The 18,779-nt window shown below is 53.7% G+C and overlaps 1 protein-coding gene across 9 annotated transcripts; it reads right to left on the reverse strand.

Moving 5' to 3' along the window:
* Positions 1–2,156: 2,156 nt before the first annotated feature.
* Positions 2,157–18,614, reverse strand: Alg12 (ALG12 alpha-1,6-mannosyltransferase). 9 transcript variants are annotated; one of them, XR_009226718.1, is made up of 12 exons: positions 18,479–18,612; positions 17,499–17,569; positions 16,556–16,743; positions 16,343–16,475; positions 13,786–13,959; positions 13,377–13,571; positions 12,826–12,929; positions 12,134–12,357; positions 10,585–10,754; positions 10,429–10,504; positions 5,444–10,295; positions 2,157–2,359 (listed from the first exon to the last, which is right to left on the reverse strand). XR_009226718.1 is itself a non-coding variant. In XM_046443526.2 (12 exons), exons 3-12 carry the CDS (start codon positions 16,718–16,720, stop codon positions 9,591–9,593), a joined length of 1,449 nt encoding a protein of 482 aa, XP_046299482.1. In that variant the 5' UTR covers positions 16,721–16,743; positions 17,499–17,569; positions 18,479–18,614; the 3' UTR covers positions 4,837–9,590. The 9 variants fall into 9 exon arrangements, 7 of the variants coding, with proteins under 7 accessions (XP_046299482.1, XP_046299483.1, XP_046299479.1 ...); XR_009226717.1 differs by having other exon boundaries at positions 2,157–2,497; XM_046443526.2 differs by lacking the exon at positions 2,157–2,359 and having other exon boundaries at positions 4,837–9,656; positions 10,154–10,295; positions 18,479–18,614.
* Positions 18,615–18,779: the final 165 nt, after the last annotated feature.

Below are 18,779 nucleotides of genomic sequence, written 5' to 3' on the forward strand. Positions count from 1 at the left end.
TCCTGCTTAACCACTGGGGTGACCTGCCCCATCCTGCCTTTTGGTTTTACTGTCAGAAGACTATAGTGTCTACACCTGTGCATATATACAGTTTGACTCACTCTAAAAAATCAGACTCACTAAAATAGGACTAGGCTGGCACCATGATAAGGGCTGAGGTGCAGCTCAGTGGCAGAGTGCTTGCCTAGAATGAGCGAGGCCCTGGGTTCCATTCCCAGCAGCCCAAAAATTAAAACGGCCTACACCAGGCACAGCAAAGCTCTGAGAACCAGATAGGGAATCTTAAAACCGGGGGAAGGGCAAGCATGGTGGCGCATGCCTGTAGCCACAGTGGCTTGGGCTGAGATAGGATCGCAAGTTCAAAGCCAGCCTCAACAAAAGCGAGGCCCTAAGCAACTCAGTGAGACCCTGTCTCTAAATAAAATACAAAATAGGGCTGGGGGTGTGGCTCAGTGGCAAGTGCCTGAGTTCAATCCCCTATACCAAAAAAAAAAAAAAAAACGGGGGGGAAAGACCCCCTTCAGAGGAAGAGTGCAGTATCAGCCAACTTTAAAACTGGTGTTACCGGAACAGTGGGATGACACCCTAGAAGTGCTGGGAGAAAATCATTTGGATCTAGATCTACAGACCCAGGGAAAAGTTTCCACAAAAAATAGGGTGAGATGAAGTTTTCAGACAACAACAACTCTAGTTCATCCCAGCAGAGCGACCCTGCAGCACCCCTGGAGATGTGCAGCCAGAGGCTCGTCCCTAGACCTGTGGCAGGAGTCCACACGGACGGACAGAGAAGCAGCACCTTCCCGAGTTGAGAACAGGTTTACATGAGGCCTGTAGGGGACGCACAGAGGTGGGAGGGGAGTGCAGGGCTGCATGGCCACACCTGCCACCCCTGCTGCTCGGAGGCTGAGGCAGGAGGAGGGCAAGTCGGAAGCCAGCCTGGGCAGCTAGTGAGACCCCGTCTCAAGATAAGGATGGGGGTTGGCGGGGGTAGCTTGGTGGGCCAGGCTCTAGATTCATCTGGTGCTGAAAAAATAAAGCAGATACTAAGACGTCAGGTGTGTCATCTCGGGTGACCACTAAACTTTAATAAAGGAAGAGGACCTGTTACCTATACTCACCAGACCAGAGGAAGGCCACAGCAAAAAGAAGCAACCTAAAGCCAAGGCAAGGTGATGATAAAGTAAGTCAGAGTACAGCCAGATGAAACAGAACAGGAAAATAATAGAAAAATGACACAAAAATTACTACCTTGAAAAGAATAAAACTGACAAACCTTTAACTAGGTAGACTGAGAGAGCTCTGTCCCAGATTTTAAAAGGGCTGGGGATGTGGCTCAGTGGTTGGGCACTTGCCTAGAATGTGTGAGCCCCTGGTTAACAGGCACACACAAGTGAAGAAAAGATTCAGGTTACTAAAATCAGAAATGGAAGTTGGGCTGTTACTACCAATTCTAAGAATTAGAAAATAGCTGTGAGCAGATGTATGCCAACAGATTGTGTAACCTAGATGAAATGGACAGATTCCTAGAGACACAAAACCTCCCATGACTACACCATGAAGAAATAGAACAACCCACAACTTAATAGGAGGTTGGATCAGTAATTGAAAATCTCCCTGGACCTGGTGCTTTTACCAATAAATTCTAAAATATTTACAAGAAAACAAAAATTGGGGCTGGGATTGTGGCTCAGCAGTAGAGCACTCGCCTAGCATAGGCGGGACCTGGGTTTGATCCTCAGCACCACATTAAAAAAAAAAATAAAGGCATTGTGTTGTGACCATCTACTCCTAAAAAATAAACATTTAAAAAAAACAAAAATTAATATTTTTCAGAGTTAAAAAAAAAATTTGAAGAGGAAAGAACATTCCTCAATTTATCCCATGAAAGTAAACACCCCGATTCCAAAGGCAGACAGAGACACTGGAGGAAAACTGCAGACCAACATTCCTTATGAGCACTGGTGCAAAAATCCTGAGCACCATGCTAGCAAACCAGATTCAGCAGCATGTTAACAAGGTTATATATGTGATCAACTGGGGGTTGATCCTAGAATGCAAGGATGGGTCAACCATGGAAATCAACCAGTGTGATACCTCACCTTTACAGAATGAAGGGAAACCATGTGACGTGACCATCACAGATAACACAGAAAAGGTATCTGACAAAACTCAATATTCTTTAATGACAGACACAACAAACAGGAGGGATTGACGTCAACATAATAAGAACTACACACGAAGAATCTATAGCAACATCACAGTGGGTAGGAGAAGATGGAAAGATTTTCCTTCAAGGCGAGGCACAAGGCTGAGGGGCTCGCTTTGCCACTTGTACTGGACGCAGGATTGGAAGTTCTAGCTGGAGCAATTAGGCAAGAAAAAGAAAAGGCATCCGAGTTGGAAAGGAGGAAGTAAAATTATTTCTGTTCACAGATCGTATGCTTGTGTGCAGAAAACCCTCGCGGCTTCTCATACGTGCGTTAAAAATAAATGAATTCTGCAAAGCAACAGGATACAAGTCAACATGCAGAAATGACTTGCACTTCCATACGCTGAGAGTGAACAATCCAAAAAGAGAATCAAGAAACAATTTAAAAAAAAAAAAAAAAAACAATTTCATTTATGATCATATTTTTTAATAGTTTTTAGTTGTAGATGGACACAATTCCTTTATTTTATTTATTTATTTTTATGTGGTGCTGAGGATTGAACCCAGTGCCTCACACATGCTACCACTGAGCCACAGCCTCAACCCTATGATCATATTTTTTTTTTAATATTTTATTTACATTTTAGTTTTCGGCGGACACAACATCTTTGTTTGTATGTGGTGCTGAGGATCGAACCCGGGCCGCACACATGCCAGGCAAGCGCGCTACTGCTTGAGCCACATCCCCAGCCCATGATCATATTTTTAAGACACAGTACTTTGGTAAGATATATACAATGAGCACTACTAACATTTATGAAAGAAAATAAGTAAATGGTCCATGGTCAGAAGGTTGGATTTGGTTAAGATGCCAATACCACCCAAAGCAACCTACAGCTCTAATGTAAACCCCATCAAAATCCCAAAGAATTTTTCTTTTTCTTTCTTTTTTTTTTTTTTTCAGAAATAGATCACCCTAAAATTTAAAAGAGACCTCAAGGGATCACAAATAGCCAAAATAATCTTGAAAAAGAACAGAGCTAAAAGACTCTCACTTCCTGGTTTCAAAACTTACTACAAGAGGGCTGGGGACACAGCTCAGTTGGTAGAGCATTTGTCTCTTGCACAAGGCCCTGGGTCCAGTCCCCAGCACCACAGAAAAAGAAGAAAAGGCCTGGGGATGTGGCTCAGCAGTAGGATGTGCTGGGTTCAGTCCCTCATACCAAAAAGTTTAAAATGGATCCACGAAGTAACTGTGAGGCCTAAAATATAAAATTCTAAAAACAGGGCAAAGCCACTATGATGTTGGATTTGGCGATGGTGTTTTGGGTATGTCAAAGGCATAGGCGATGAAATGGGCAACTTGGACTCTTATGAAAATCAAAGGGCGCATCAGCAGTAGCCGCATCCAGAACCAGGGTCAAAGGGCGCACTCAATAGTAGCAAGCCTCCTGGGAACCAGGGTCAGTGGGGAAGGTCTGAGATTCAACAACAACAGAACAGAGGTTCTGAAATGGGCAGAGGACTTGAGCAGATGTTGCACCCAAGAGGATGGACAAATGTGCAGTAAGCACAGGGAGACACGCGTGTCTCTGGTCATTGAGGAAAGGCAGGTCACTAGTGAGATCCACCTCTTGGCCCTCAGGCTGAGCCATCAACAGGAAGTGGTGGCAAAGATGGAGAACCAAGGCTGAGGCCTTGCACATTGTCGGGCCCCAGAGGCCCAGATGACCCAGCCATGCCTGGGAGCATGTCATCAAAATAATCGAAAGCAGGGTCTCAGAGAGCTGTCCATTCCCCCCGTGTCCACCACAGGGTTGTTCACAATAGTAAAAGATGGAAAGCACCTGTGTGTCCATGCATGGTGGATAAGGCATGGCCTGTATGTGGAGTCCTGTCCAGCCTGAGAGCAAGGGGGTCCTGGCGCGGGCAGCATGAGCCCCCTCAACTGGAGGAGTGCACCTGCAGGAGGCCCAAAGCCTCTGACTGAGAGGTGGCAGGCAGGAAGGACGGGACCCAGGGCAGGACACTGTGCAGAGGATCCTTTGGCAGCCACTGGCACCAAGGGAGCTTAGCAGACGCTTGTGCTTCTGCACACCAGCAAAAAGTGTCCAACTGGCAAGTGTCAAGAGGCTGAGGCAGGAGGATCGAGAGTTCAAAGCCAGCCTCAGCAATGGCAAGGCGCTAAGCAACTCAGTGAGACCCTGTCTCTAAAATACAAAATAGGGCTGGGATGGGGCTCAGTGGTCAAGTGCCCCTGAGATAAATCCCCAGTACCAAAATCAAAACAAAAGAAACAAAACACCAATTGCCACAGTGTTGGGAGTGCGAGGTGTTCCCAGCAAGTCCAGGTTGTATAACCTGTGTGCAGTAGAAGCCACAAACGTCCTGCGTCACTCGATGTGGGTGAGATGCCAGTCCTTCTGAAGACAACGCATCAGTGCTAGCCCAGCAGACCCAAAGAATGCAGGGAAGGAGAGAGGGTGTAGGGGCCCGCCCAGGGGGAGGGCAGAGCAGCCAGCCTCAGGGTGACCGTTCCCCGGGCGGGATCTAGGTCAGGGCCACCCTGTGGGACTGTGGGCTGGTTCTTGAAAACCTACTCTGAGGTGTGAGGTGGGCGAGAAGACCCCCCCATCACCAGGGACTCACACAAAGATGATGCAGAACACTCGCCCAGGCTCCCGCAGTCCCCGTCAAAACCATCTGAGTTTACTTTTCATCAGACTTTTTTACACAGTTCTGTCTCCCAGAAGTCAAGCAGAAAGCAGAGCTCCCTGGACCCATACAGGCAGCTGCGGCCACCACCAGCACCCGCCCCTGCACCGCAGCTGCCCAGTGGCCCCATGGGCGGGTCTGCAGGGCACAGCACGGTTGCCCAGCACCTACACAGGGACACAAACCCGTCCTGCAAAAGGCGCACTCCCACTGGGCACTGCCATTTTGCCTGGACCTGCCAACCGCTGATTTTATGTGCTGACTTTACCTATTGATGACATTCTGACCCCTTCCCGTCTGTCTGGAGTTGACACCCACAGCACATAGGCTTCCGGTAGTCTCTGGCCTCAGGGGTGCGTCCCCTTCCCTTGTGTCTTTCCCTGGCCTCGGCTTGCCTCTTTGCAGTGCTAGTCCCACGGTCTGGGTGCCCACGAGTGTCAGAACTCTGTTGCCCTGAGACTTCGCTTCCCCTGGGCAGAGAACCAAGCCCCAGGGAGGGTGCCTGGTAGGGGACTCCCAGCTCCCTCTGGCAGAGTGGCTGCCCCTGGTTCACACCCTCCACAGCGCACAGCTGCCCACCTTGGGTTGGGCCACAGGATCGGGTGTGCAGGGCGTCCATGGCTGTCGTCCATCGAGACTCCTGGGCAGTGGACCTTTTTGCCATTTGTGTCTCTTTGTGAAGAGGGCAGATATTGTGCCCACTTTAAAACCACGTCTTGTTTGCTTCCTGCGTGTTGAGTTTCAAGGGTGTGTTCTGAGTGTCCTGGACAACAGTCCTTCTTCAGATATGTCTCATCTCAAGAAATTTCTCCCAGTCTGTGATTTTCTTCTTGAGTTGATTGGTTTTTAAATGCTTTTCTGCTGTCTGGGGAGGGGCCAAGACCTTGCACCTGTCAGGCTGCATCTCCAGCTCCTAGATCAATTGATTTTTGAGAAAGAACAAAAGTAAATCAGGGAGAAAGGATCGTCTTCAAAAACTGGTGCTAGAACGATTGGATATTCATATGTGGGAGAAATTTGATCTATATTGCCCACCATATAGAAATCAACTCAGATCACTGTTTTAATATAAAATGTGATCCATCAAACTTATTCAGGAAGTTGTGTTGGGCAGATTTTGTTAATCTAACACTAAATGTATGGTCCATGAGCAAAGAAATGAGTCAACTGGTCTTCAACAAAATGAAGCACTTCTCTCCAAAAGGCAGCTCCAAGGGAGCGCAGAGACAGCCCTTGGCAACTCCCCTCTACTGAAGGGCTCGTGTTCAGAACACAGCAGAGCAGGAGATTGCTGGAGTGGGGACCGGGCAGGCCGGGCGGCTGTTAGAAAGCTGTTACCAGAGGTCACCGCCTTCACAACACAGGGTGTGCAGGGACCATTATGATCTGAGAGGTCGTGAAGACGGAGCAGCCAGTGGAGCTTCACAGAGGTCCTGCTTCAGGACAGCGGGAGACCAAGTGTGCTCCTACTGCACCCGAGGCACCGAGGCTGGGGGCAGCTCAGCCACAGCGGGCCAGCCTCCCACAGAAACCCTGGTTTCCTCCCCAGCACTTCAAACAAACAAAGACTGTTACCAGGGACTGTGGCCTCGCCCGTGATCCCAGCAAGGTTTGCAAGGAGACCAGCCTCAGCAACTTTGTGAGACTCTGTCTCACACTAAAATAAAACGGGCTGGGGATGTGGCTCCATGGTAGAGCACTTGCCTAGTACATGGGAAGTCCTGGGATCCATCCCCGTTCAGCACAGTAAACAAATAAAACAGTCTTACAATCCTGTTGAGTCACAGCCTCATTTCCAGAAGATGCATCTTGGCCAGGAACTTCAGGTCTACCTCAGGGTCCTGAGGGGCCGGACATCTGCAGTACTGTCAGAGCAATCACAAACTTATGCCTCTCTAGGGGAACATATTCGCAGAAACACAAAGCAAATCTTTAGTTATTTGATCTTGTTTGGGGGATATTGTGATAATTGGATTATATTAAATTTTTTTTAAATAAAAAGTGGGAAAAAGAAAAAAGAATTAAATGTACCCATAAGAACAACTAAAAAGAAAAAAATAGGCTGGAAATCCTTGTAAAGTTAAAAATGCACTGTGTTTTGTAGGGATTCCATTCCTAGGACCCTCACATACCCAACAGAAATGCTCTAGGGTGTGGAGAAAGGTGCAGGGATGCAGCCAAGCCACCTCAGCCAGGTGGCCACTGACCTGCACTGCTCAGCAAAAACTGCCCTGGGGGGCTGGGGATGTGGCTCAAGCGGTAGTGTGCTCGCCTGGCATGCGTGCAGCCCGGGTTCGATCCTCAGCACCACATACAAAGATGTTGTGCCCACCGAAAACTAAAAAATAAATATTAAAATTCTCTCTCTCTCACTCTCTTTAAAAAAAAAAAAAAACCTGCCCTGGAGACTTCCGGTCCCCTTAGCAGCATGCCAGCCGTGTCCCTGTACCAATGAACCTGTCATGATCTGCCTTTTCTCTTCCGTGGCATGGGCTAGGCAGTGTTTTCTCAGGGCACCAAGCACCAGGTACACAAGAATAAAGATGTAAAACTTTTCCAAAAAACAGGCAATGTTTTGTAGAGAAAAATCTGACAAAGGGCTTGTATCCAGAAGACACAAAGAACGCTCACAACTAAATAAGACCAAAAAAAAAAAAAAAAAAAAAGACAAAATATTTGAAGATACTTCATTTAAAAAGACGAGAATGGCCAATACACACAAGAAATATTTACCTTCATTAGTCATCAGAGAAATGCAAATTAAAATCACAAGTCCTAACCACACACCTGTTCGAATGGCTCAAATTTTAAAAACTGACACCACCAAGTTTGGGCATGAATGCAGAACAAGTGGGGCTCTCCCAACACCGCGGGTAGGAGCTCAAAACTTTTCTTAAATGTGGATGCACAGTACATGTGTGCCCGGTTGTTGCCACACTGCAATCTGTGCCCCGGTGCAGGCGTCCTCTTCTGGCTCAGCCATCCCACTGCCAGGGACTGAGCCCCAGAGAACACCCGCAGGTATCTCTGCCAGCACCAGTGACTACTTGGATAGCAGGTGCACCTTTTCAACAGAAACAAAGAGGGTGAAAGGGGACACTCGGATGAAAGAAGCCAAAGCTCAGGGAGTTCCACGTACACGATATTGTAGAAGAGACGGCTCCTGTGGGTGGCGGGCCACCCTGGGTGCAATCACCAAAGCACCAACTGCAAGTGCGAGGTCGACGTGGCATAAGTGAACGACCTCCGGCTAGGCAAGGGGACAAGCTGCAGCCCGGCTGGGTGATGGGAATGAAATGTGGATAAACCTTCGCAGTGTGCGCCACTCTCGGAACCCAACCGAGGACGTGAGCCCCGGGACGTGAACACCCAGAGGCCACCCTGGCCGGCTCAGAGGCGAGTCGCTGAGGCCCGGGGCCGCGCTGGCCCGCTTCACCTGCGCGGGGATGCGCGGGCGCCCAGGGTGCAGGAAGGAACGTGCAGGTTCTGAAATAAGCAAGAGCTGGAAAATCCTTCAGGTCCCTAAGCCGGGCAAGCGGCCCCGCCAAGCTGAGGGTGCGGGCAGGAGCAGGTGGCTGGCCCCAGGGAGGACTCGACATGAAGTCCACTGGGAATGCATGGGGATGCGGAGCGGGTGGACACCCCCAGATGTCTGGTCCATTTAATAAAAGCCTACAGAGGGATCAAAGAAACGAACAGATGGCTCACAAACCAGCCCTTGAACCCGCAGAAAGGGCATTCGCTCCACTGGCGCGGGAAACAAGGACAGAGGCCAAGCACTGGCCCTGCGAGGAGCAAACAGAAGCACCCTGCGGAGGGATCTGGCGAGGCCAGCACGACTGGCCTGTCCGTCCGACCCACGTGCCCACGTCCAGGAGTGTACCCTGGAGATGCACGGTAGGAAAATAAAAGTGCTCCTGGTTACTCGCTGTCACCGAATCTGTATTTTATTGAATATTGGAAATCAGTTAAATGCCCCTTCGGAGAGCAGTTGGCCGAGTAGCCACAGAACATCTACATCCCCGAGTCCGTGTGGCCCTGGGAAGCAGTGAGCGGGCTCTGCAGCCCCGACGCAGCACTTTCCAGGAGATTCCACCCGTGGAAAGAGCAGAGGGCAAATGCGCACAGATGCTCCCGTAAGAAGGGGCTGGGGCCTGCCCACCTCCAGAGTGCGCGCTGGAACTTCCTGTAAGAAAGGGTGCCCGAGCCTGCCCTCCGCCGGAGTGCGCTCTGGGGCTTCGTGTCATGGTCTGCATGGCCACGAGGAGGAAGGGCGGTGGGCCTCGCGGACTGCAGGGGAAGAGTGGCCCCACACGACCCCACGCAGGCCAGGAGCAGCCAACCCAGGGAGCGCATTATCCCTTGCAGTGGTGGGTGGGAGTGAAGAACCCTCACAAAGCTCACCTTTTTATGGTGGGTTTGTTTTGTGCAATTGTGTGACAAGGCAATTCTCAAACTATTTAATGTCTTCTTATTGAGCAAAGCAGTCAATGTGTGGATACCGCTGGAAGCCAGGATTCTCACTGTGGAACAGAGTTGGATAGAGGGAGCCCAGAACCCCATGGGCTTGTTGTGAACAGCTCGCGCTCAGCAGACTCAGGAAACACGTCTTCATGCCCGTGCACCCGCACGTACACGTGCAGTGCCTGCAGTGTGCACGTGAGCTCACGGCAGTGACCTGTCCTCTGTCACCCTGTGCCTGGCAGTGTCCCACCCTGAAGTGTGCTCAGTACAGCATGACTGCATCAGACTCCCCCAAGGCAGTGCTAGACAGGGTGGCCTCCAGAAGCAACTGCAAATGAGAGACACTGCCTAAGAAAACATCTGAGACGTTCATTCTCATTCTTTTCAACGTGTTTACCTCCTGAAATCACCTGAATGCGTATGAGGGCCTGTGAGCACAGAAGCTGCAGGGGCGGGAGGGCAGGTGCTGAGGCCCTGGCCACGTGCACCTGGGGGCAGTGAACAGTGAGGGCCACCACCAGCCAGCTGCTGGGATGGTCTTGCCTGGCCTGTTATCCCCTCTTGGTTGTGAGGGTGCCCGGATGATGAGAAGGGGTCCCCAGGGCTACCAGTGCCTGTGGCAGCAGCTCTGAGGCCCTTGTCCTGTCAAGCTGTGTGCCCCAGGAATGGTGGTGGACAGGTACCAGCCCTGCCTGCCCTGGGGGCAGTGTCGGGGGCACGCTGTCACCTATCCCCTTTGGATGGCTGGACAACTCTCTCCAGAAGCACCAGCCTAGTCTGCAGGTTGACATCAAAGGGAGGCAGTCTGGTCAGGTTCAGACTCACACCACTGGTGCCCAGGATGCGGGCCAGGACACGGTGTGTGTCCCTGTAGAGGGCCAGGTGGCTGGGGGCTGCCTCCAGGAGAATGTGCGTGTAGGCCAGCATGTCTGCCGCCCCGGGCTGCAGGTCCTCCCTCTTGTCGTATCTGGGGAAGAAGATCGGGCCGTCCCCATGTACACCCATCCCCACCTGCGCCACTTGACAGCCCTCCCCACAGCCCTGGGTGCCCCATGGGGACCTGGAAGTGGCCTCAAAGAGGAGTGCTTCCAGAATCATACCTCCAAGCACTGTTGACTTGCAAGAACCGCGACACACCTGTCTGGGCAGCAGCTGTGTCAATGTGCAGGAGGACATCTAGGGGGACCACACTGGGTGAGGACCACGCGGGCCCACAGGCGGGCCCACAGGCGGGCCCACAGCACCCTGGCACCCACCTGTCCAAGGGGGCACCAGCTCATGCAGCCGCTGCATGGCGATGCCACCAGGGTAGTTGAAGTGGGAAACACGCAGGCACACGGCAGCATAGGCGGCATTCACCACCAGGTGTCCCGCCACAAGCACTGTCCCCGCCTTGTAGAGCCAAGACTTTCTGTAATTATTCAGCCTGAAAAAGGAATGACTGAGTTCCACAAGGAGAGTGCCCAGCAACGTCCAGGACAACCTGCTCCTATTCAGTCAGTCACCGAGGACATGCAGCCCCCTCGCATAGGTGGTTACAGGCCCCTTCAGGAGGCCTTTCCACCCGAGATGCCAGTTTAAAACCTAAACTCTCAGAACAACGCAAGCTCTTAAGTATTCCCAAGTCACTGCGGGGCCTGAGGGCTTCTGCTTCTGCTGTGAACAGTTAGAAGCAAACAGACCCAGGCACCAGGCCCCGGGGAGGGGACGACTGGCACCATTCCACCCACCTCCAGGGAAACTGACAACGGGCAGCATGTGAAAACCACCAGCCAGGCCTTGCTCCCCACACAGTCTCCTGCTGAGGGCCCCCTGCAGGACCCCTCTGTGCAAGAATGGGTTCTTGTCCTGTCCTATCCCTGAGAGCTGCTGACCATGACCTTCAAGCCACCCCACCTGTGACTGTGACCTTCCACCCCTCCGAGCGCTGGCATGCAATCTTCCTTATAGGCCTTGCTACCCACCTATCCCAGGCTAAATTCCCAACAGTGTCACCCCCATGTTTGGCTTCCACCTTCAAGACATGAACCCACGTCCCCAGCTGTGCTCTCCTCAGTCTGGGCCTGGCCTTACCCAGATGCCCAGGCTTTTGCTGCCCTGGAGCTGACCAGTGACTAGAGTTAGGTGCTGCCACGCTGCATGGCCTATGGAAAAGAGCCACGACTCTGGCTCATTACAGAAAGCTCACCAAGGTCAAGGTCGTGGCTGGCCTCTCCTCCACCTTGGCCAACTAAGATGCAGAGTTTCAGCTTATGTGACTTTGCCCACCCCACTCCAGCAAGGGACTTGAGCAAGCAAGCTCTGGATTGGCCCCGGCCTAGATGCCTGCGGGAGGGCTTCCGCCCTGCTGGGGATTCCTGTTTGCCGTGGCTCATGCATTGGAAAGCCTGCAGTGTACAGCCTGACCCTACCCTGGCCATCCAGGACCATCAGACAGACACCCAGCAGGACTAGGGCCCAGCCCCACCTTACACACTCCTGTGGCCACGGTGGTGCAGAAGCTGGCTCCTATCTGGACAAGCCAGTGTGCCCACCAGGTGCCCTCACCGCATGGGCCAGCCCCAGGGCAGGCAGCAAAGCACAGCTATGGACAGGGACCAGCCAGCAGGGTGCAGTGCTGGGGGCCTTCGCACCCAGCCCCCAGGCTTCACAACATGTCCCCTCTGTCAGTGCCCACCAGGGAGCAAGCTCTCCTGCGAATCTTCAAAGACACCAGCCAAGCAGCAGTGCAGTAGTACGGGTCTGGCTTCATGCCAGCACCACAGGGACAGGCAAGGGAGACAGCAGCAGGAGGACGGGACTCACAGGTAGGCACAGCCTCTGGCGGCCACCACGTTGAGCACTGGGAAGGTGTAGATGATGAAGCGCAGCTCCTTGTGCGGGAGCAGGGAGTAGGACGCCACGAAGCCCAGCGCCGGCAGAGCCAGCACCCGCGCCCGCCTGTCCATCACGCCCAGGGGCACGAAGAGAAGGCTGCAGCCCAGGCCCCGGGGCAGGGCCGAGTAGAAGTACCACAGCAGTGGGGAGGTCTTCCGGCCAGGGTTAAGGAAGTATGGGTGACAGGGCCATGTCCACTTAGCGGAACCCCAGCTGGGCAGGAGGGTCGAGGCTCACCGGCCTCCTATTTACACAGCCTGCTAAACATGGTTGGGACCCTCATGGGACCCATCAGGGCCAACATCTCGGGAAAGGCCAGGGCTCAGCCTGCACCTCAGAAACAGCAGAGGGACCCCAGGCACAGCTGAGGGGGTCCCTCCTCTTGCCCCTGTCCTCACTTTAACAACAGAGCACATAGGTGCCGTGGGCACTGGGGAGCCACAACCACCCACGTGTGTCTGGGACCCTCCACAGTCAGCACTTCTCTAGGGTGGGTCATCACCAGGACTCAGGGAGGCCAGGGATACACCATAGGGAGGTGGGTGCTCCCAGGGTGGGTACAGGGAGCCAGGGAGGACAGTCCTCAACACCCACCCTGCCTGCAGAGGCACACAGGATACGCCCCAGTTGGAACTTTTGTTCAGGACAGTGTTGTACCAGAGCACCTTTCCTTCCGGCCACACAAGGTAGCGCCAGAAACAGGAGTCCACAGTGACCGTCAGTCCTGGTAGAAACAAAGTTTCCCAGTGAGGAGCATGGCCACCTGTCACACGCAAGCCCTGGAGTCCTCCCCAGGGGCAGTCAGCCCCTGCAGAGTGGCCTGCTGGCCACAGACACCACCGTCTGCTTCACAGGAAAGCTTCTGACCATGCTGAGGACACCACTTCCCCAACAAGAGCTTCCCAGAGCTGCAGATGAGCTGCCCCTCCCCACCCAAGGCCTTCCACCCATATGGGCAGCTCCCAGGACAGAGGGGCAGGCAGAGGATCCCAGGCAGCAGCAGAGAGCAAACATGGAGCCACCACAGAGAACAGCTTGCGGGCAGCTGGACTAAGACCCTTGAGTACTCTAAAGTCAAGGTAACTCTGTTTAACATTTCTTAAAACCCAAATTTCCGTCCTTGTGAAATAAAACGAAATCCACCTGAAACCAGTCTGCAAGGCCAACCTACCCAGACAGAGCGCGCCCGCGGGGACGGCGTGCTGCAGCAGTCTGGCCACAGAGACCCTTCTGTGGTACAGCGCCAGCAGCAGCATGAGACCCAGCAGTAGGCACAGCTCAGCCCGGAAGACGATGGTCGCAAAGGCCGAGAGCCAGATGAAGAGGGTCCACCGGTGCTGTAGCCAGGCCGTGAGGGCCGGCAGGACTGCAAGACATGGGCACCTGTCACAGTCCCACCCAGTTCAGAACACACCCACGCAACGAGGGAGGCTCATCGTAATGTGAGTCACAACCGCCATGCAGCAGGTGCATCTGAACCCAGCCCTGAGAACAGAGGGGCCTGGCTTCGGATGACAGGTGGTGTTTCTGAGGAGCTCAGCTCAGGGCAGGGTCTTCCGGCAGAGCCTGTTACTACATACCCACAGCCAGGGCCAGCACATTGGGGAGCGTCCGCGAGCAGTAAAACATCAAGTGGAACTGTGTAGCCGTCACCCAGCAGAACATGGTGGCCACCGTGGCCCCAAACTGTCGTCTCACTTCTTTTTGTAATGCCCAGAGTCCCAAAATCACGCTGAGCCCGAGGACTCCTCTGACTAGACAGACAGACAGACAGCAATGTCCATGACTGAAGGGGACAGTGAAGCACCCAGTCCTTCCAGGTGTCAGGGGACAGAAAAGCAACCCTGAGGGGTCATCTCTGATCCCAGAATTAGAGACCTGTGCCCTGTCCTTGGCACTTCTGTTGGGAACTGCACTGCCTGGCCCTAGTTCTGCCCTGGGCCCTGCGAGCTGGCCAGGGGCCCAGGAATGGAACAGTGGCCATGGGCAGGATGCTGATGGGAGCTGGCGGGCTTGTGGAGGTGCCCAGGACAGGGCTACCAGATACCGTATGTTCTTGGAGTAGACAGACCTCATGGCTACTGCCAGAGACTGAAGCTGGGAAGAAATGGCCTTCTGGAGGCCAGGACCGCAAAGTGCCCTTGTGAAGATCACAGGCCAGGTGACATGGGCAGCCTCAGGGGGCTGGTGCTACAGACTCGAGAGGCCGAGCTGGTGTCTGTGGGGTGGGCCTGCCCCGGCACCAGGCACTTCCCTTGAATGCTTCCGGCTATTTGGAACTGATGTCCACAAGGAGGCAAGTCCAGCTGCCGTTCTAGCACTGAGATGCCACTGGCGGCTTCCACGTGGTACTCTGTGAAGTTCCTTTTATTTCCTTTGAGTCTGTGTCTGAGGCCCTTCACCTGTACCTGGGGTTACCTCTGCCGTCTCTCTTCCTGGGTGTCTAACCATCCCTGAGTGCCCAAGACAGGGCTGGCAGACAGTGACAGTTTATGATACAGCCCCAGTCCCAGGGGACATTATTGTCATCCTCTGAGGAGTCATTCTCCAGACTGCCTTAAGTGCCGTCAGGAAGGAAGATGGCAGCCATGCAGAGGGCAGCCAGGCCTTGCTCGGTGCCCAGGCGTCTCTCCACTGCCCAGGATACAGAGGCCTCTGGGGAAAGTGCACCCCAACCTGGAAGTGCAGATTTCCTCCGCAGACTGTGGCCCAACCCTCCCCACCTGCCCCTGCCCCAAGACTTCTGCACAGCAGGCATAACTAGCTAGCTGCCCATGTGGTGGTCAACCTCCACGTCCTGATCAGTCCTTCCAAGAAGCAGAGCTGCACTTTAAAAGGTCTCCATGCAGGCTGCATAAATGGGCTGTGAGAATAACACGTCTGAGTGAGTTGGGAAAACTTAAGTATGATCTGTATTAGATGTGATAAAAACTTACTGAAGAGGAAAAATGATGATCATTGCCTAAAAAGAATCAGGCATTGGGCCTGGGTTGTGGCTCAGTGGCAGAGCGCTTGCCTCAAAAGCGTGAGGCACTGGGTTTGATCCTCAGCACCACATAAAAATAAATATATTAGGGCTGGGGATGTGGCTCAAGCAGTAGTGCGCTCGCCTGGCATGTGTGCGGCCCGGGTTCGATCCTCAGCACCACATACCAACAAAGATGTTGTGTTCGCCGAAAACTAAAAAATAAATATTAAAACAATTCTCTCTCTCTCTCAAATAAATAAATAAATTATTAAAAAAAAAAAAAGAAGAATCATGTGGTGGAACAATGTATACAGAAGGTTCTCAGTCTAGTTTGGGGAAAAAACACAGGCAACAAAGTGCAGCTAGCAGCAACACACTCTGGTGCTCCACGGGACATGTGGCACCAAAAGGTGACTGCTAGCAGCTTACAGGAAACTGAGAACAAGGAGAGCCTCAGGCTTTCCCACAGAAACGGCCTTGGCCCAGGAGCCAGAAATGCTGACTGCCCAGACGTGGCCACTGCACACTGCCTGTGTGTGCTATGCCCCAAACATCAGCACACGCATCCGTGTCACCACACATCTCACGGACACAGGGAAGTCCCGGAGACCTGTACATAGGCCAGCACAGTGGCCCCCAACAACGTGAGGCTGTCTGCCTACTCCCCAAAGCAGGCCCACTGTCCTGCAGCAAGGACTCTTTGCATTGCAGGCTCTCCCACTGAGGAGGGAGCCCAGGGCCTCACAGGCACCTGCCTTCCCACACTGGCCCTGTGGAGGCACAGAGCATGCCCACCCATCCCTGGTCTGTCTGCAAGGCCATGCTCTGAGCCTCAGCCCAAAGGGACCTCTGAGAGCAGTCAGGTACAGGCACACCCCTATGATCCCAGCGGCTCAGGGGGCTGAGGCAGAAGGACCCCAAGTTTGAGGCCAGCCTCAGCAACTCAGTAAGACCTTGTTGCAAACTGAAAAATAAGGACTGAGATGTAGCTCCGTGGTAAAGCACCCCACCCCTGGGTTCAATCCCCAGAAGCAAAAAATAAAATTTTAAAAAGTAAAAATAAAAGCAACCGAGAGCTTTTGACATTTGGAGATGTAAGGAGGACATTCCCCAATGAGAAGCAACCAGCCCCACAGAGACCACGTGCTGCTATCACAGTCCACCCTCACCTGTCAGCTGGGAATAAAACCTGGACACTTCCAACAGTGAAAGCACATAGACCAGGGGGCTGGAGACTGCCGCCATCAGCAGAGGCCCGAGGAACGTCCTGGGGACAACACCGGGAAATTCATGGTGGTCATACTGCAAGAGAGGTGGCAGTTGGCACAGCGGTCAGGCAGGGAGCACACTAAGGTCCTCCCCAAAGGCACTAGCAGCCTCACCTTGTCCATGTCCAGTCGATGGTACAGCAGGTCGTGTGTGGCCTGCAGGTTGAAGCTCTCCTCCACCTTGGTGTAGGGACAGGTGAAGAGGTGGACGGCCGCGACTGCAACCAGCAGCCCCAGCAGCAGCAGAGGCCGCCGGCTGAGCGACCTCTTTCCAGCCATGTGGGGCTTTAGACTTCACGTGCCTGGGACAGATAACAAACTGTCAGCAGCCTACCCTGCACATTCTGAAAGGACAAGTAGACCCTGGAGCTTCAGAAACCATGCCTGAGGTCACATTTGTGAGATGGGGGGGCGGGGGGGGAGGCAGGCAGGAATGCTGTGAAATCTGGAAGTTAAAGGAGAATCCTGCATAAGAAGCTCTCTGTCCCAACATGCTTCTAGCGCTGTTGGGAGGCCTACTGCAGAACCTGCAGTCTGCCCTGGGAATCAGGTGAACCAGCCAGGGGAGACAGACAGGCGCTAGCAGGGTAGGGGCTGGGGGAGGCCCACATCCCAAAGATGAGAAAGGAACAACCACAGGGGTGCAGCAGGCTGGACACAGCACAGCTGCTGGGGACATGGGGTTCAGGGTGCTACAAAGCTCCACCCCCCAGGACAGTGGGATGGGACTATGGATGTCCACCCTGCTGTGCTCTGAACTTCCCGGGGGCCTGGAGCAACACAGGCTTTCCCCAGGTGGCACCACATTGGCCATGGCCCTGAACGTGTGCCATTGACACTGCCTGCCAGCAGTCATCCAGTCCTAAAGACGGCTTCAGGGACCTATGACATGGAGCTGCTGAGAATCCATGAGACCACCCAGTTGCACCCCTGGAAGACCTAGGAAGAGGAAGGGAAAATGCTTCTTCATGTTTCTGGGTTATTTAAAGAAGGTTTGATTTTATCCAGTGAAAACTAGAAAAGCCAGAAGCAAAGGGAGACATGCCATGGGACTTACCATTTATTAACACCACTGCTTGACTCGATAGTTAAGAAGTTGGTGCGCTCCAGAGAAAGCAGAGGGGGCGTCTACAGATCAGAAGGAGCAGAGACCATGTGGTGGGGAGTGGGGAAAAAGCAGAAAGAGACTTTAGTGGTTTTAGAAAAACCAAAATGGTACAGAAAAAAAAAAACAAAAATTTGGTACCAAGCTGGATACGAATGGCCACACCTGCAGGCTGAGGCACGAAGATTCCAATTTCAAGGCCACACCAGGTGACTCAGTGAGATTCTGTCCCCAAATAAAAATTTTAAAAAGGGCTGGAGGTGTAGTCGGAGAGGGAGTGCTCCTGATTTAATCACCAGCACTGCACATGCACACACACCATTTCGGTACCAAAGAGATCTCAAGGCCAGTTAGAACCACTGTCCACAGTTGTCCCCCTCTTTTAAACTACCAGAGGCCAGGGTTTTTTGCTGTTTTTCCCAACCAGGGTCACACCACAATCAAAAACAGAGGCTGGCCGTCCGAGGAGGAGCTCTCCGTGCCTGGGGCTCCCTGCGTGCGCGGCCCGGCAGGCCCTCGGACACAGCACCAGGAGCGGGCACTCAAACAGCTCGGCTGAGGAAGACAGTGGCTCAAAGCCTCGGGCGGGCTACGTCTGCAGTGGGGACGAGCTGGGCCTAACTTCCCGGCGGCAGAGGGGACGCCCTCCCTTCCCGCTGCCGGGGGAACAGGGAAACCGGAAGCACCGACACGCACGCCACAGGCAGCTGCGCGGGGACCCTGACACAGCGTCCCAGCCGTCTCTGCTAGAGGTCAACTCCCAAGTGAATGTCCAGTCCCCAGGTGAGGGCCGCCCCCAGGTGAGAGACCCGGGCCTCACGTAGAATTGGCGGCTGTCACGCGCAGGAACGCCCGAGGAACGCTGCGACCAACGCAGGCTAGCAGCCTCCTTCACTCTCCCCGAGTTCCCAGCCTCGGTGGCGCGCACTGACCTCTTCTCACCGCCCGCACCGTCCCTCGGAGCTTGACGGCCTGAACTGCCCTCAGCCGGAAGCCGGGCGGCGGAAACAGCGGAGGCAAGGCGCTTTCCCGAATCTAACATGGCCGCCGTATCTCCGACTGCCGCCACAGCGGAGCGCCACAGCGACTGCCCAGAGTAAAGATGGCCTCCACCGGCAGCACGAGAGGGGCGGGGCGCGAGTACCGCTTCCGATTTCGCGGCCCCGCCCCCTCCCGCTGGTAGCTGACCCGGGGCCTTCCCATTGGTCACCGCTCGTGGCGAGCCCGGATTGG

Source organism: Marmota monax, unplaced genomic scaffold (assembly GCF_021218885.2).
Source record: "Marmota monax isolate L192 unplaced genomic scaffold, Marmota_monax_Labrador192_F-V1.1 WCK01_AAM20220418_F8-fsc00234, whole genome shotgun sequence".
NCBI lineage: Eukaryota > Metazoa > Chordata > Mammalia > Rodentia > Sciuridae > Marmota > Marmota monax.

Excerpts from the sequence above, each read along its gene's own strand:
- Alg12 (XM_046443523.2), bottom strand. The coding sequence starts at position 16,720 with ATGGCTGGAAAGAGGTCGCTCAGCCGGCGGCCTCTGCTGCTGCTGGGG. Across the intron at positions 16,476-16,555 it reads ATCGACTGGACATGGACAAG|TATGACCACCATGAATTTCC; the intron begins GTGAGGCTGCTA and ends CCTCTCTTGCAG. Across the intron at positions 12,358-12,825 it reads ACAAAAGTTCCAACTGGGGC|ACCTCCCCACTGCTGTGGTA; the intron begins GTATCCTGTGTG and ends CCTGGCCGGAAG.